The sequence below is a fragment of the Dendrobates tinctorius genome, unplaced genomic scaffold (genome assembly GCF_039654945.1).
Source record: "Dendrobates tinctorius isolate UK_male_01 unplaced genomic scaffold, ASM3965494v1 ptg000133l, whole genome shotgun sequence".
In the NCBI taxonomy this organism is placed as follows: Eukaryota; Metazoa; Chordata; class Amphibia; order Anura; family Dendrobatidae; genus Dendrobates; species Dendrobates tinctorius.
In genome coordinates this window covers 15,541,152-15,559,570 of record NW_027361801.1, presented here as the reverse complement: position 1 = coordinate 15,559,570, position 18,419 = coordinate 15,541,152, and the positions used below count along the sequence as shown (strand labels likewise).

General features: G+C 42.0%; 1 protein-coding gene across 1 annotated transcript; it reads left to right on the top strand.

Moving 5' to 3' along the window:
* Positions 1–575: 575 nt before the first annotated feature.
* LOC141048103 (uncharacterized) lies at positions 576–5,496 on the top strand. Its single transcript, XM_073543503.1, has 4 exons — positions 576–1,170; positions 3,917–4,095; positions 4,168–4,346; positions 4,419–5,496. Exons 1-4 carry the CDS (start codon positions 849–851, stop codon positions 4,534–4,536), a joined length of 798 nt encoding a protein of 265 aa, XP_073399604.1. The 5' UTR covers positions 576–848; the 3' UTR covers positions 4,537–5,496.
* Positions 5,497–18,419: the final 12,923 nt, after the last annotated feature.

The window sequence follows — 18,419 nt, the reverse complement described above, 5'->3', positions numbered from 1 at the left end:
TCTCCATTATGTCAATCTGTGAAAATCGGACTGAACTCAGATGTCATCCGAGGGCAGTCCAATTTTTGTTTTACTGACATATAGACATGAATGGGAGAGTGCCATCTGATTCGAGGCAAATTGCGCATGCTGTGATTTTTTTCCTCAGATCATTTGGGCTGAGGAAAAAATTAGACATGTGCAAAGCCCCATAGAATAACATGGGGGAGAGTGTGATCTGTCAAAACCTCAGATAGTACTTATCCTATTCAAACGGTTGTTTGCTCGAGCCCTTATGCAAAGTTCTGTGTCCATAAGTTTTTGGTTCCCACTATTGTTTGGGTTGAATTGCCCTTGTGCGCTATTTTACACACGGATACCCTGATTTTCAAAATCAAGTCCCTTTACAAGATCATACCTTTAAGGCACATTACCTAAAGGGTTAATATAGAAACCATTCATATTAGCTCTTCTTCCGGCTTCATATGGTCACATACTTATTGGATAGAATTACTAAGAAATGATCACTCTGTACACCCAGCGCAGCCTACAAAGAGAAATATCCACATCTCATAGGGCTCAATGGTCATTTAAGGCCTCTTTCACACTTCAGTTTTTTGCCATCAGTCACAATCCGCCAAAATTTGAAATTGGCGGATCCGCTTTTTCTTGTTGCGGATCCGCCAATTTCCCCATTGGGATACATTAGTGGCGGATTTTGACGGATGGTCGTCCGTTGCGTCCGATATTCGGCGGATCCGCAAAATTCTTTGCGGATTCTGTCTGAGGGGGACGGAGAATGTAACGTTTTTTTTCGCCGTCAAAATGGCGGATGACGGCGGATCCGCCGTCATCAGCCATGCGGTAGAATGGGGCCCTATGGGCGGCGGATCCGCCGGGATCCGCGATTTTGCGGAATCCGCCGGCAGGATCCGCAAAATCGCACTGCGCATGCCCAGAAAAAAAGATACTTTTCCAGACAGTCCCAAAACTATATAAGATGGGCTAATTGGGCCCAGACATGCAGTAGCAGCCAGACAGCAAGCCAGCCAGACCACCACCAAGCCTGCAAGACAGCCACCAAGCCTGCAAGACAGCCACCAAGCCTGCCAGACCACCCAGCCTGCCAGACACCCACCAAGCCTGCAGCCACAGCTATCAAGAGGCCTGCCAGTACCAGCTTTACCAAGTGTGAGTATACCTATGACATTTCTGTGTATGGCCTGCAAGTGTGTAGCGTGTGTGTGTGTGTGTGGTCTGCGAGTGTTGCATGTCTGTTTTTTTTTTTTTTATATTTTTTTTTTCTGTTGCTTGTGTACTGCATTTTATTTTCATACAACTGTAATTATATTGTATTTTTTATGCTGTGATTGCTGCGATTGAGTGGTGTATGGTATGTGGTGTAATTGGGCCCAGACAATCCGGCACCAGCAACACTGAATACTCCAAGCAAGATATCCGACTCCAGCCTGCCTGACAGAAGATTCAACTAGAGCTATAAAACCTGTCTACCACCTGCAAGACCCCTGGAGCGTGTGTGTGTGTGTATGTGTGTGGCCTGTGTGTGCATTTTTTTTTTTTTTTTTCTTTCCATTTTTTTTTTTTTTTTTTTTCTGTTGCATGTGTACTGCTTTTTATTTTCATACAACTGTAATTATATTGTATTTTTTATGCTGTGATTGCTGCGATTGAGTGGTGTATTGTATGTGGTGTAATTGGGCCCAGACAATCCGGCACCAGCAACATTGAATACTCCAAGCAAGATATCCGACTCCAGCCTGCCTGACAGAAGATTCAACTAGAGCTATAAAACCTGTCTGCCCAGCTGCAAGTCTACCACCTGCAAGACCCCTGGAGCGTGTGTGTGTATGTGTGTGGCCTGTGTGTGCATTATTTTTTTTTTTTTTTTTTTCTTTCCATTTTTTTTTTTTTTTTTTTTTTCTGTTGCATGTGTACTGCTTTTTATTTTCATACAACTGTAATTATATTGTATTTTTTATGCTGTGATTGCTGCGATTGAGTGGTGTATTGTATGTGGTGTAATTGGGCCCAGACAATCCGGCACCAGCAACATTGAATACTCCAAGCAAGATATCAGACTCCAGCCTGCCTGACAGAAGATTCAACTAGAGCTATAAAACCTGTCTGCACAGCTGCAAGTCTACCACCTGCAAGACCCCTGGAGCGTGTGTGTGTGTGTGTGTGTGTGTTGCATTTTTTTTTTTTTTTTCTGTTGCATGTGTACTGCATGTTATTTTCATACAACTTTAATATTGTATTTCTTGCTGTGATTGTGTGGTGTAAAGGCTGGTTTCATATTTGCACTTTATAGCGCAGGGATAACCTGCACACGTCCACCACTAATCCCCGTCCCATCTGGTCATCACCGCCTACTAGCACACATGGACGCTTGCGATCTGCACACCCTATCTTTAGTATGGGGTGCGCAGATTGCAAGCGTTCATGTGCGCTAGTAGGTGGGGATTAGTGGCGGACGTGTGCAGGAAATAGCTGCGCTATAAAGTGCAAATGTGAAACCGGCCTAAATGGTATTGTATGTGGTGTTATTGGGCCCAGACATCTACATCAAACACCAGCCTGACTATCAGTCAGGCTGGTGTTTTAATGTAGATGTCTGTGCCCAATAACACCACATACAATACCATTTAGGCCGATTTCACATTTGCACTTTATAGCGCAGCGATGGCCTGCACACGTCCGCCACAAATCCCCGCCTACTAGCGCACATGAATGCTTGTGATCTGCGCACCCTATCTTTATCATAGGGTGCGTAGATGGTGCGCTGGCAGGATTTTACCATGTGCTGCGCACTTTTGAAGGTGTGCCCTTGCGCGCCAAACGCAGCATGTTGCATTTTGGCGCGCACGGCACACCTTCAAAAGTGCGCAGCACACTGTAAAATCCTGCCAGCGCACCATCTGTGCACCCTATGATAAAGATAGGGTGCGCAGATCGCAAGCATTCATGTGCAGTAGTAGGTGGGGATTTGTGGCGGACGTGTGCAGGCCATCGCTGCGCTATAAAGTGCAAATGTGAAACCGGCCTAAATGGTATTGTATGTGGTTTGTGCCCAGACATCTGGCAACAGCCACACTGAAGAAACCGAACCAGACATCAAACACCAGCCTGACTGATAGAATTTCAAACTCCGCTGCAAATCTTCCACCTGCAAGACACCTGGAGTGTGTAGCCTGGCTGTGTGTTATGCGTGTTTGCGTTTTTTTATTTTTCATGTATTGTGGTATTTAAAATAAAGAGCAGAGTAGCTCCTATTTTTTGGAAAAAAAAAATAAAAAAAAAAAATAAATAAATTGTTTTGAAAAAATCTACTTTGTATCATTTTAAAAAAGGTAAAATTAAGTTACCATAAAGGTAATTGAAGTGTTCTGGTATACAAGTGTGGTTAAAAGTGAGATTGCAACATACCATGAAAAAATGGGTATACACAACTGAGTTTCAGGGAATTCAAAACCATGCAAACACAGTGGGTATACACAGAAATTAAACACCTTCAATCACTGGTTACATACTCTGTTGAGAGTTTCAGGGAATGCAAACACTGGTATACACAGCAATTACACACTACACGCCTTCAATCACTGGTTACACGGTGAGACCTTTAATCACTGGTTACACTCTCGGTGAGAGTTTCAGGGAATGCAAACTGGTATACACAGCAATTACACACCTTCAATTACTGGTTACACTCAGTTACAAAACACAAAGAAAGTAGGTTTACACAAAATATTAGACACCTTCAATCACTGGTTACACTCTGAGATAAGGGAATGTAGACATGCAAACACTTAAAATTGCGTATAATTAGTTTCAGGGAATTACACATACAAAATGTGTTTTTTTTTTTTTTTTTTTTTTTTTTTTTTTTTTTTTAAACTTTCATATCATTTTCTTTCAGTTCACACAATGAAGCGCCACCATACCGGCAGACACAGCCAGCCCAACCGTAGCAGAGATTCAGACCGCAGCAGGGATCAACGCAGCAGACATGACCGGTCAGACCGCAGCAGAAACAACCCTGACCGCAGCAGAGAGGAACAGCCACACCGCGGCGTACAGGCAACCATTAGTTTCCCTGTAAGTATAAAGACCTGAAAGCTTATTATGATCCTTTGTATAGTAGCTTAACAAGTCTCTTTATACTTGCAGATCACTTCAAGCACTACCAGCAGGGTAGCAGCAGAGAGAGCCAGCCAGGCTGCAGCAGAGAGGCCCAGCCAGACCGCAACAGAGACTGCCAGCCAGGCTGCAGCAGAGAGGCCCAGCCAGACCGCAACAGAGACTGCCAGCCAGGCCGAAGCAGATACTGCCAGCCAAACATTTTCCCTGTAAGTATAAAAGCCTGAAAGCTTATTATGATACTTTGTATAGTAGCTTAACAAGTGTGTTTATACTTGCAGATCAGTTCAGGAAGCAACACAGCTGCCCCAAGCCGTAATGTCTTCTCCTGAAAGCTCCCCCTCACATCATCAGCGAGCTGAGGTAAAAAAAATTTTGTTTATTTTTTATTTAAAATAATTTTTTTGTGGTTAAAAACACTATCCTATTATGTTTTAACAGGAAGCTGATTCAGAGGAGCTTCCAGGAGGAGACGTGCAGGGTGGAGAGACACACGGAGGGGGTGCGCAGATTGTAAGTTTAGCACATACACAGATACATAATGCTACACCCAACACAAACATTCATCACAGTGCACACCATAACTGCATCCATCCAAACATTTTTTTTTTTTTTTCCCACAGTCTTCAGAATCCGGTGCCCGCACTAGAGTGACTCCCAGGACATCCCAGGGTCGTCAAGGTGATGCCTCTGGTGGTCGGCAAACGGTAAGTAACCCTATTTTGATAATTGTTTAAATGAACATCATGTGTTTGAATATAATGTAATTTTTTGCTTTTTGTTTTGTTTTTTATCTTCACAGGTTTCACAGCGTGCTCCCCGCAGACATCAGGAGGAGGGTGTCATTATTGATAGTGATGACCTCATCCATGAGGTGGAAATCCGGGAGCCGCTGTGGAACATGGCAAACCGTCTTCATGCCGACCAACCAACCACACGACGGCTCTGGGATGAAGTCTGTTCTTCAGTTATTGACAACTGGGAGGAACTCAATGCGAGGGCCAGGGATTTTGTGCGTAAGTATTACAACTTCAGTAACTTATATTTCCAGCATGTGAAGTGTTGAATACTAAACCTTTTTTTTTTTTTTTTGCTTCACAGGTGACAGGGTTATCACACGGTGGCGGTCGCTCCGGGATCGCTTCAAGAGGGACTACAACAAAGAGATTCAGACCCCGAGTGGATCGTCGGGAGGACGCCGGGGACCCCAGTACAAAAACTACCAAGCCCTGGCGTTCCTGCGATCTACAATGGCGTGCAGAAGGTAAATATTCCCCAAACAATTCCTGTAGTAGAAATGTTTAACCAATTTTTTTTTCAGCAGACTTAAATTAAATATCAATATTTTTAATATACATTTTTTTTCTTTTTTTTTTTTTTAGCACCATCTGCAGCACTCGGGAGTCTGCATCAGAGTTGCGTCCCTCTGGAGTGATCCCTAGTGAGACCGCCCCCGGTGACCACATCGAGGTATCCGACCCCTCTGTACCTACCCTCTTGTCTGATCCCTCTATCCCCTCCACCAGCACTGGAGCAGCAGGGCAGACTTCATCACATGAAGCTGCTGGTGACGACTTGTTCCCTGTTCCCCACCCCTCAGACACTGCCGCAACATCTCGACCAACTTTTGGTTCTGGCCGGCAGCGTCTGAGGAGTCAGGAAAGGATGACCTTGTCTGACTGTTTGAGTCTAAACTCAACTGTTCAACACGGTTTCCACACTTATGGACAACGGTTATCTTCTGGGTTGACCATGATCAATCAACGTATCATGGAACTCAGAAGATACATGGAACAGATGAGTTTAGAATCAAACCAGACACCGAGACATACCTTTTTTCAATCTGTTGTCCGGCAAATGGAAGGTTTAAGTACTCACCAGCAGATGCGTGTGATGCAAGCCTGTCAGAATGCTCTAGTGGAAGTGCTTGCTGAAGCATCTCTTCCTCCCCCTGTCTATCCTTCCACAGTCCATCCTCCCCCTGTCTATCCTTCCACAGTCCATCCTCCCCCCGTCCATCCTTCCACCACCATCAATCACACAGCCGTCCCTCCTCCTACCACTCCCTCTCCTTTCTCTAGTTCCCCATTCCATTCTTCCCAGTACCTACCTTCCCCATTGCATTATACCCCAATGCCCTCGCCATACCCACCCCCACATACACCTTCAATGTACCCACAAACCTCGTCTGTCCATCCACTCCCGTCCCAACCACATGTGTTAAACCCCCCTTCCACTTCTGGTCCTCACCAACTCCCTCCCCAGTCCCCTACCCCCCCCCTCGATGTGGTCAACCCTGTTAACCCCCCCTCCAATACTATCTCCACCCAACATTATCATAGTTTGTAATTTTTCTGTTGTAATATACCAAAAAAAAATTAAAAAAGTAATATACCAAAAAAAATTAAAAAAGGTAATATTATACCAAAAAAAAGTTACCAAAAAGGTAATACCAAAAAAAGTTACAAAAAAAGTTAAGAAAAAAAATAAAAAAAAAAAAAATACAGTTAATACAAATTGTCAGAAATAAACTTTTTTTTCAAAAAACTTTATTGTGATGTTTATTTTTTGCTTCTTTATTCAAATTACACCAGTGGTGTAAAAGGTAAACACAACACTTGTTAACACAACACACAACCCTGGGTAATATTTCACAGTACACCGGTGGTGTACAAGGTACAAAAAAACACTTGGTAGCACAACATTTGATAACCAACACTTGTGAACATTTCAAAGTGTAAAACGCTTGGTACACAACACTTGGTAACTTTACGCTTGGTACACAACACTTGGATAACTTTACGCTTGGTACCCAACAATTGTTAACACTGCAAAGTGTAAAATTAACCAAATCACATGGTAAAACACAATGCTTGTGCAAAGCAAACACTTGGTAAAATTTCAGATAAAAAAAAAAAAAAAAAATTACTCACAATTGGTAAGAAGAAAATTATATCATGTGATATTGCCAGTCCACTTGTCCCTCTGGTGTAACAAAATAATCTGCAAAGGTATCCCTAATTCTTGCCACTGAACCAGTACTCCGAAAAGTTTGCTGCTCATAATCCCACAAGGTGGTTTCATACACATTTTCATCGATGGAAACTGGTTCCTTTGAAAGGACAAAATTGTGCAGGATTACACAGGCCTTTACCACCTCATCCACAGTCTCTGTTTTCATTTTCATGGCCGTTAACAGGACTCTCCATTTTGCAGTTAAAATTCCAAACGCGCACTCCACCACTCTGCGCGCTCTGGTTAACCGATAGTTATAGATTCTTTTCTGGTGTGTTAATCCACGACTACCATATGGCTTCAGTAGGTGTTTTGAAAGTTGAAAAGCATCGTCGCCAACGCACACAAAAGGCATTGGTGGGCCTGTTGTTCCAGGGAGTGGTCTTGGAGGTGGGAAGTTAAAATTGTCTCCATACAAGCGACGGCCCATGGTGGAACTCTTGAATACCTGTGAGTCGTTAGAACGACCGTATGCACCAATGTCCACGGCAATGAATTTGCAGTTTGCATCCGAAATGGCCATTAGCACAATGGAAAAGTATTTTTTATAGTTGTAAAACTGTGAACCAGATCCCATGGGTTTCACAATCCTGATATGCTTGCCATCCACGGCACCGATGCAGTTTGGAAACTGGCAGATATCTTGAAACTTCTCTGCAATCTCCAGCCACCTCTCCTGGGTTGGCTCTGGGATGTATTCCTCCTGTAGAGAATCCCATAATGCCCGGCAGGTCTGTTGTACAATTCCAGCAATAGTGGAAATCCCAATCCGGAACTGGAAATGGAGGGAGGTGAAGGATTCTCCAGTTGCCAGGAATCTTAAAAAAAGGGAAAAAAAGTAAAATTAATACAAACTACAAGCCATAACATAACAATAAAAGCCTGCAGAATCTGAAACATTTTAAAAGGTAGATAACTTACCGAAGGGTCACCATCAAACGCTCCGCCGGTGATATAGAAAACCGCATGTAGGTGTCCCTTCTCCGGATTTGTTCTCCAACACGATCCACCAATATCTCAAAGAATTCCATCCGCATGCGCACGTAGTTGAAGAACTTGTCCGGATTCTCCCTCAATTCCAGGTACAGTGTGGAAAAAACGCCACGGGTGAACCTCTGCGCATTAATGGGATGAATCCACTGGCGCCGTCTCCTCATACGCAGGATTCGCAGTCTTCTTTTCTCCCTCTCGATAGCAATAATTGCCAACCGATTCAAGTGAAGATCCAATTCCACACAGAAGCTGTCAATACTCGCAATAACTCCTTCCAGACTCGCACTAACTCCTTCCATCGCTGCCACTAGCTCTAAAACCTTTCAAAGAAATTGTATCACAACACCCTAGATATATTTCTCCCTAGTTTCCAGCATCCAATCACATTTGAGAGCATTTTCCAAGAGCGAATCATATTTGGGAGCATCCCATTTTGGAGGTGTGGAAAAACGGATCCGCAAAAAAACGGATCCTACGGACGACAAAACGGATGCAAACTGATGGTACGGATCCGTTTTGTTGAGGAGCCGCAGTAAAATCGGTATGGCGGATCCTCAACAAAACGGATCCGTAGCATCAGTTTGCATCCGTTTTGTTTCCATTTTTGCGGATCCGCCATTTTCAAATTTTTGGCGGATTGTGACTGATGGCAAAAAACTGAAGTGTGAAAGAGGCCTAATGAATTGATTATGTGGAAGTCAATATTTTTGTAGAACAGTAAGAAAAAAAATCATTAAAAAAAATAAATGGATTGTTTATTGATATTGTTGTTTTAAACAAGAATGTAAGGTCAGCGAAAGTGCAGCCTCTCAGGAATATCAGAACAACCACAGATTTTTTCTTGCCAGATCTGTCAAAACTGAACCCTAAAGGAACCATATTTCAGCAAAGCCCTGAAGGTAAAAATAATAGTTCATCTTAATGAGCAAAAATCAAGTAGTGGAAATAGTACAGATGAATGTGACAGATGGGGAAATCTATGTATTAATTTATTTATTTTCTCTTGTACAGTTTTATATGATGGATGCGTTGTTTGTAGAACACCACCTTATAGGGCTCATGCACACATTCAGTATTTGGTCAGTTTTTTACCTCAGTATTTGTAAGCCAAAACTAGGAGTGGAAAAGTATAATAGAAACACGTCACCACTTCTGCATTTATCACCCTCTCTTGGTTTTGGCTTACAAATACTGGATACAAAACCTACAAATGACAAAATGAGAAAAACCCTGCTGTAATTAAATAAATAAAAAGCAAAAGTGCATTTATATAATTCAGAGTTCTTAGTAATACTGTATTTGATCAAATCTATAATAATAAATGCCCTAAGCAGCTTCCGGTTGTAACAACTTCCGTCCAGTTGTAACCGGTGACGTCACCACACACACGCACATGTTAACCCTCAACACACCACACCGCCTCAACACACACTCCTCTCACCTTTCACCTCCACTCACTCTTTCACTCCACATACGTTCCTTTCTCTCACTCCGTTTCTCATACTCACACCGTCATCGTCGCTGCCCCGACATCTTCCTCCGCCGCTGCGATCCTGCATCCAGACGTTCTCCAGGCCGCCGACATGTTCTTGCGGCGACGCCATCTTGGATTTCGTGAAATCCTGCGATATTCAAGATGGCGTCGCCGCAAGAACATGTCGCTGGCGTGGACGACTCGGAATCCAAAAAGATTGCGTCGGCGAAATCTCGCGAGATTACGCCGACGCCATTTTGGATCCCGATGTCGTCCACGCCGGCGACATGTTCTTGCGGCGACGCCATTTTGGATCGGCGAAATCCCGCGATTGTCAAGATGGCGTCGCCGCAAGAACATGTCGCCGGCGAGGACGACGTCGGGATCCAAAATGGCGTCGGCGAAAACTCGCGAGATTTCGCCGACGCCATTTTGGATCCCGACGTCGTCCACGCCGGCGACATGTTCTTCCGGCGACGCCATCTTGACTATCGCGGGATTTCGCGATACTCAAGATGGCGTCGCCACAAGAACATGTCGACGGCGTGGACAACGTCTGGATCCAGGATGGCGCCGGCGGAAGAAGATGTCGGGGATTGTGGAGCAGCGGCGATGACGGCGTGAGTATGAGAGACGGAGTGAGAGAAGGGGTCGTATGTGGAGTGAAAGAGTGAGTGGAGATGGTGAAAGGTGAGAGGAGTGTGTGTGTTGAGGGTTAACATGGTAAGAGGCGTGATGCTATCGCATCCTCCCGATGCGATAGCATCGGGCCATAATCTAGTATAGCATAAAACCCGTCCCACCATCGACAAGGTGACTCTGATCGGGGTGGTCCTACACTGTCTAATATTAAAAACTTTATCATGTGTCAAAGTTAACTTCAGTGTGTGAATAAGGGCAGACAAAAGGACCGGGTCCCAACCAGTGAACACCAGTCAGGGGAAGCCTTTATATACAATTTCCAGCTCAGGAGAGGGAGGCCACACCCCGGCTTGCACAGAATGCAAAAATACAAAGAAAAAAAACACAAAAATTGAGCTTGGTTTGAGTTGGTACACATGCAGCATATAAATGCATGTTCACATTGGCCATAACGCATACAAAACCTACAAAAGACAAAGTGAGAAAAACCCTGCTATAATTAAATATAAAGCAAAAGTGCATTTATATAATTCAGAGTTCTCAGTAATACTGTATTTGATCAAATATAGCATAAAAGCTGTACCACAGTCGACAAGGTGACTCTGTGGTCGGGGCGGTCCTACACTGTGCAATATTAAAATTTAATAAGAATTTGCAGTGTTTGCTTTCAGTGGACAGGAATACCAGTCCAGGACCAAAACAGTTACTGTGCAAGGATCAGAACTGTATCTTGTAATGAGCTATGTATTTATCACATGAATGGGACACATTTTTATCCACTGGAGCCAAAAAATGAAAGCATCGAATGACAACAAGCAGAGATCTTGAAAGCCATGGTGGCTGCTGAGTACTGCTGTTAGGCCATGTGCACACATTGAGTATTTGGTGAGTTTTTTACCCCAGTATTTGTAAGCCAAAACCAGGAGTGGAACGGTCAGAGGAAAAGCATAATAGAAACATTTGCACCACTTCTGTATTTTTCACCCACTCCTGGTTTTGGCTTACAAATGCGTAGGTAAAAAATTCACCAAATACTGAATGTGTGCACGTGGCCTTAATCTAACATTCAAGTGAAATGTTAGATAAAGTGCAGTACTTGGCAGTGGCCACTAAGCGGTGTAAAGAGCTGGTGTGCTCTGCCCCATACATGACTTATGTATGTCAGCTGCCAGGGCAAATTTCAGCTGATGATCTTGAAAAAGACCTCGGTCAAAACGTGTAGATCTGTCTACCAATGCAGTTTTTCCTGACATTATGTGCCTGAATATGTTTTAAATATTCTTTGGAATAAACATTATTGTTTTTAACCGCTATCTGACATTGCTGGATCCTTCCTTCCTATGCTGTTATCTAGTAAATAGGTCTACAATTGTTAAAGGGGTTTTCCCACGAACAAAAGTTAGTTTTATTCACTAGATCTTGCAATAAAAATAAGATCGCCAAGTCAATATGATAAAAAAAGTCCCTGTGCTGATATAACCTTATAAATGTGCCCCTGCTCTGTACTGCGTAATGGCCATGTCTGACTGTGCAGGAACATGGTCTTATCATACCACAGCTCTTGGACAGGGGGGATGCAAAAGAGGGTATACAAACAGGACAACATGGGATAGCAGCTGATTCTTTTCTGTGAGTTAAAACATCAATTAAAAAAAGAGAGAAATGTTTTACCTCACATAAAGCAGCAGCTGTGATCCCATTCTGTCCTGTCTGTATACTCTTTTGCTTCCTCCCCTGCCTAGGAGCTGTGGTATGATGAGACCATGTCCCTGTACGGTCAGACACAGCACACAGCAGGGGCACATTTATAAGATTATCTCAGCACAGGAGCATCTTTGAATCACTTTCTATTGTGGAAGTTATTTTCATTTCAAGATCTAGTGAATAAAATGAACTTTTGTTAGTGGGGAAAATTCCTTTATGTCCTACACAACCCCTTTAAATCCATGGGAGTTGTTTCTATATTGCATGTTGGAGTACTTTCACGTGAACGCATTTTTGGTCTGTGTGCAGTCTGGGTGTTCAGCAACAGACCTAATGTAGTCCTACGAAGATCAGCTAAAGGATCTGGGAATGTTCAGCTTGCAATAAAGAAGGCGAAGAGGAGACTTAATAGCTGTCTACAAATATCTGAAGGAATGTCACAGTGTAGAGGGATCATCATTATTCTCATTGCACATGAAACCATGAGAGGCAATGGGATGAAACTGAAAGGGAGGAGACACAGATTAGATATTAGAAAAAACTTTTTGACAGTGAGGGTGGAAAAGGCTGACACGATAGGTGGTGAGTTCTCCTCCCATGGAAGTCTTCAAATGGAGGCTGGACAGACAACTGTCTGAAATGGTTTAGTGAATCCTGCATTGAGAAGGGGGTTGGACACAATGACCCTGGAGGTCTCTTCCAACTCTACCATTCTATGATTGTAACATTCAATTATTCTAGTCTTTGTGCTGGTGCACATGTGCAATTTTCCACATGAACTCCAGGTCCACGTGAAGCAAATTGTAGCATGTAATAGTCTATTAAAAGTTAAAGCGTGTAAGTAGTTATCTACTGTGTGGACGAGCACATGGAGCTGCACCCGAAGTCAGTCAAATATGCAATTTTCTGACATGACTGTTCTGCAAAGTTCAGTGCTCGTCTAAACTTCATATCTTCTTTCACCATTGATTACATCGCACTATATGTCCACTCTGCCCAAGCAATGGTCATTTACTCCATTTAAATTAAAGGGGTTGTCCAAATCAAGATGCCAAATAATACTGGGGGACCAGTCTTTAAAGCCCCGTGTGTACTGTGCTACTGCTCTGTCATACATCAGAATTAAAAAGTTAGTTGAAATTTGAAGACATGACTAATCGCCAAAGTTCAGTCACTGTTTGAACTTAACCTTATCATTGGTGGTCACAGGTTCACCACTTCATAACTTCTTTCATCTTTCAGTACATCAGAAGAAAGGAGAAAATACTAACCTCTTGTGTGTGCTCTACTCCCCAATGTGATATTTGTTTATATTGAAATGGCTCTGTTAATCTTACCCCAGTCTATACAGAGTTGGAAAGTAAGTTGCAGAAAGCATAAATATATTAGCGTCTTCTGTGTCCTCTAGTGACAAATATGAAAATTGTATATATTGAGATGACTGTTAGCCTTTTTCAAGTCTATACAACAGAATTGAAAAGTGAGTTGTAGAAAGCATGTTACCCTCTTCTGTGTGCTCTAATGGCCAATGTGAAAGCAGTATACATTGTGATAGCTCCGTTCGCCTTGTCCCAGTCAGTACAACAACTGAAGAGTAAGGTGCAGAAAGCAGAAAATATTAGTCTCTTGTGTGTTATTTAGTTGCCTATGTCAAAATCATATACGGTATATTGAAATGTCTGTGTCAACCTTGCCTCAGTCTTTACAGCAAAGCTGAATAGAGATTTGCAGAAAATATTAGTCTATTCTACTATTCAAAGTTAAAACTCCCTTCAAATAACAACCCCGTATTGAGAATCAAACGCTAAAAGAATTGATAGGGTAATTTCATAAAAAGGAAGGAAGAATAGATTTCATCCTCTTTGTTGCAGCCCTTTTAATTTGCAAAACAAATCCCTATTAAAAAGAGCTTGAAGCCAAGTGTTCAAATTATCAGATTTATTTATTAAAATCAACTGCAAAGTAATTACAATTATGCACTTCTAAGTCCCAGCAATTGTAACCACAATATCTAAATAAACTTTAGCCGCAAACCTCTTCATAAGCAAATAGGATTGAATGAGATTGAAGCGGCACTTCACACACAGATCATTCAAAATCACCATGTTTTCCAATCCGTCACACACACAAATTCTAAGCCGATTGTTGTAGTAGCAATTAACAAAGGCTTTGATTCACTTTGTTGTGAAAATGGCTTTATGTGAAATGTTATCAACTCAGTAAATGACTGGTTGCCTGCAGACATCAACGCTTTCAAACCGCTCTTTACAAAACGTCAGGAATATGGCTAAAGCTTGATGCCTTAATGGGAAATTGACATTGAAAATACAGAGGCATTTGATGCAAACCGCATAGATAATCCGATTCAGGATGTTTAGAAACATCTGAACAATACATAACGCCAGGACAATTACAAGGGACATGGCCACATATATTTATTACATATTCTGTAATGTCCTACGGAAAATGTACTCATACCTAGGGCTATAATCCGGGAAAGTCAACTGGAAAAAAGAGTTTAATGGGGACATAATGTTGGATAGAATGGGCCATCAAACTAGGATCTGTGAAAACCTGGCCCCAAGGATAAATGGGGCTGAGTGGCTGTCAGTGATAATGATCTAATCAGTGAGGATCCTGATGTTTGGACTCCTACTTATCACACATGGCTTATCCTACAGTAGACCATCATTGTGAAATTCTGCAAGATCAAATTTTTCTTGTAGTCATCCTTTCTCCTTTCAAGTACTAAAGAGTTTAAGGTTGTGTTCACACTTTAACATGGTGTGTTGCAGTAGCCGTGGGCAAGGCACTCGTCTCCAGCACCCCGAGACGTTACATGAAAGTGTGGGTCCTGGCTGAGTGTGTGAACTTATGATGTGAGGGCCTTATGCCCGAGCAAACAGCATGTAGTTGGTGTTGTGAGTTTGCCAGGACCAGATGTTTTGCAGTTCAATGAGGAGACCATCTTTCCAAAATAAACTCTTTACTGAACGGTAACTTCGTAAAGGTTGTATATAAGGGACCGAGGGTACAAAGTCTTATGCGCTTTTCCTTTACAGTATGAAGCCACATTCCACACAGCATTCTTTGTATGTAGTATACTTCAGGGCTTTCAAGGCACACTGCTTCTCCCTACTTTGCCACAATCCAACTTTAAAGCTAGGGTCTTGATTCACAAGTCTCCTTTACTTGCTCATTGGTTACGCGTGTTATTTCTTCCACTACTGGGGTCCTGGATCTACCACTCGGGACCCTTCACTAGTCCCCATCTCTCAATCCTGCTAAGGACTCATGGCTAGTCATCCTCTCCCAGGACCCATCTCCGGAAGGCTTTTCTGTCTCGTTTGTCACTTTTTTCTTTAGGGTTGCACTATGCCTTCTTCCAAGGTCTCCTCTCACTTAGGGTAACCCTTTCTTAGTTGGCTATTTTTGTATCCAAATTCAACAAAATAGCACCGAATTTGGTGCAAAGTTAAAAATGGGCTTTTATTCTTTGTCAAATGGCTGTGGTGTCAAAGGTTACAACTTAGTGCCAAAAACTTGTGATAATTACTCCAAAATTAAGATGCATGAAAAAATACAACATGTCAGGAGGACTGTAGTAATACTGCAACAAATTTTGCATTTTTTTAAAAAAAGTTAAAATTGATGATTCAGGCTAAAACATCTGGAATCACTAAGAGGAAACCAACAAAAAAAAAGTGAGCAGTGATAAAATAGACGGGAAGAAAAAGGTGCAAATAGACTACCGATTTGGATTCAAGCAAAACAAGAAAAGCACAAAACACACAAACTACACGAAAACAATGTTGAACCAGAGCCTCGGTGTGCATGTAAGGGGGAATTTGGAAAGAACTATTTCTGCTTCCTTAAATACCTTGCAAAGAGCTCTCTGTGTGTGTGCATGTGATTGCGATACTGTTACTGACATCATCAGGTTACGTTCTGGCACTATTGGTACGGCACAGAACCATTTTAATTCTGCTATGAAGAAAACAAGTTTGCAAAAATAAATTCTTCTTTCACTGAGTTAGAACATATTGTACAGTATATAAAAGAGGTAGCAGGAACAATGTTTAACGTTTTCTTCTGCACTGTGTGACAGAGGTTCACTCTTGACGGTTACAGATGGCGGCACATTACTTGTGCATCACTTGTGAAGAAAGTTTCATATACATAACAGGTTGCACTTTGGGCCTCTATCTTCTCGGTACAAGGCCACATGGGTCAATGTGTTACTCTGTGCCCACTGCATCCTAACTGCACTCTGTGAAAGGTGTAAGGGAGCTGTCACTAGCTACCACCTAACTCATGTGCCCTAGCCTGGCTTATACCATATTCTTTCACTGCAGACATCCAAGTCTGACTAATACTGAGACTTGCATAGGTGCTCCAACTTGTCTGCTATGAGCAAAACAGCCGCAACTGTAGATTACTTGCCATAACGTGCTCCCTTGCAGATCTGTTTCTTCACACACACTCAATAATCACAAAACTTACTGAGGGTGTCTTTTCTTCTCTCTCTAGACTATCTTTTAAACCAGGAACTAAAACACTAGTGCCCATTACTCCTCCCCAACTCTGGGCGGGCCCTACAGTTAACCCTGTCATCTCTAACAGTAAACTGAAGCCTACACGAGGGTAAAACACACAATAAAATACAATTCACACGCGATATAATGAAAGGGGTCTTCAGAGAGGGTGTTAGCCATTTTCTCCATGTTTATACGCACATACCCTAAGAAACAGCCATGTGGACAAAGTCAGCTCTCTGTTAGGCATGGAAATGAAGAGACATTAGCACTCAAGTAAAATGTTCTCTTTTTTCGCTAATCAGTGAGAATAAGTTGTATTATAACTTGTAACTTGTTAGTTTTACTCTAATAACTTGTTCGGTTTCTCACCAATGGTGTTATTACTGCAATTGTAAGACAGAAGTGCCAACACTTGAGCCTCCAATTCACACTGTTCAATGATCTATATTGAGTATATATTCAAGATTACAGCCCCTCTGTGCCCCTGGAACTCATCCATGCTATTTAACCAGTTCAAGACCAGGTCATTTACCCCTGATCCTGAGCAAGCACATTTTTTTCCCCCTACAAGCAGTATCAAGAGGTGTAAAATATTTTCTCTTTGAGATATTCATTTGTGCGGTATCAGCATGTTACCATTATGTCCAATCACTGCAGTGCACTCAGCTTTTAAACAATGATGGGCAGGGGCCACTGGAGCGTCTGCAATGGATCAGTGGGGATTAGAGGCGGCCAACGGGACTCTCATTTTATTGTCAGCTTATTGTAATGCGGAAATGTCTATTATAAAGTCACTTTCTGTGCATCAACATCGTATGGCACAACCAACGCAAATATGTAGTTATTATTCATTGTTTTCCAAGTTGTCCTCTTATATACTACAGACGTAAGTGCTGGTTTTAGCTTTACACTCTCTAGAATTACCAGTCGCGTGGAACTTATCTTTTCCAGGCTGCAACAAACAAGTAAGAAAGTAAAACAGAGTAATGGTTATTCTGCATCTCTACGACACACGCAGCCAGCAGGGTTCTTGCTTTAATTACCATTATGTAAAATCTGACTCCTCAGTTTGATAAAGTTGTTCACAAAAGGATTTTTTTTCAGTTTTCTGAAAGTTAATGATAATTTTTTTTTCTCTAAATTACAACCCTGGAAGGAGAAATTCTCCCTCCTGAGGTAAATATTATCCTCATTTGTCCCTTATGAATGAAGTATTCTAGTATTTAAATAAACTTGTCACAAAGTCACATCTGTTATCAGCCCTCATCTCCCGCATCAATCTGAGGAGCAATTCTCACTTCCACAACACACAAGCTGCTTCTGTGCAATGAACTAGGTATGTTAAAGGGGTTTTCTCATCATTAGAAAAGATATAAAAATTGCAAAAGGCTTGTAAAAACAAGCAACTTTGTAATTTACATCTTATATAAAAATCATTCCCTTTCTCAAGAATGGAGGAATTTTCAATTTTCAATTTTATTGTTTACTGTTCGTTGCCTAGGTTACCAGCTAATTATGCAGTCTCTCAGTGTTGTCTGTTTTCCTAGGCAAGGAGTACAGCAGCGCTTTCAAGCTCTTTGCTATAGAGCTTGTAGGCACTGCTCTGGATCCGGTGAGCTTCAGAGCCCTTATGTTCCTCACATGATCCCAAGATAAAGCTGCCTCTGCTTGCAGAAATATTTTCTACAAAGAAAAGATGTATATAGCCAAATTCATCTCAATCTTTAATAGTATTATATTGTTTACCAAAGGAGTAAAACCTGAGGAAACACCTGAAAAATGGCAACATACTCAGCGAGAGGAGACACCATAGTAACAATTTGTAAAGATGATATGCAGAAATCTATATATATATATATATATATATATATATATATATATATATATAAACGCCTTATCATGTCTGTCTGTAACCG

Excerpts from the sequence above, each read along its gene's own strand:
- LOC141048103 (XM_073543503.1), top strand. The coding sequence starts at position 849 with ATGGGGCCCTATGGGCGGCGGATCCGCCGGGATCCGCGATTTTGCGGA. Across the intron at positions 1,171-3,916 it reads CAGTACCAGCTTTACCAAGT|TTCACACAATGAAGCGCCAC; the intron begins GTGAGTATACCT and ends ATTTTCTTTCAG. Across the intron at positions 4,347-4,418 it reads GCCAGCCAAACATTTTCCCT|ATCAGTTCAGGAAGCAACAC; the intron begins GTAAGTATAAAA and ends TTATACTTGCAG.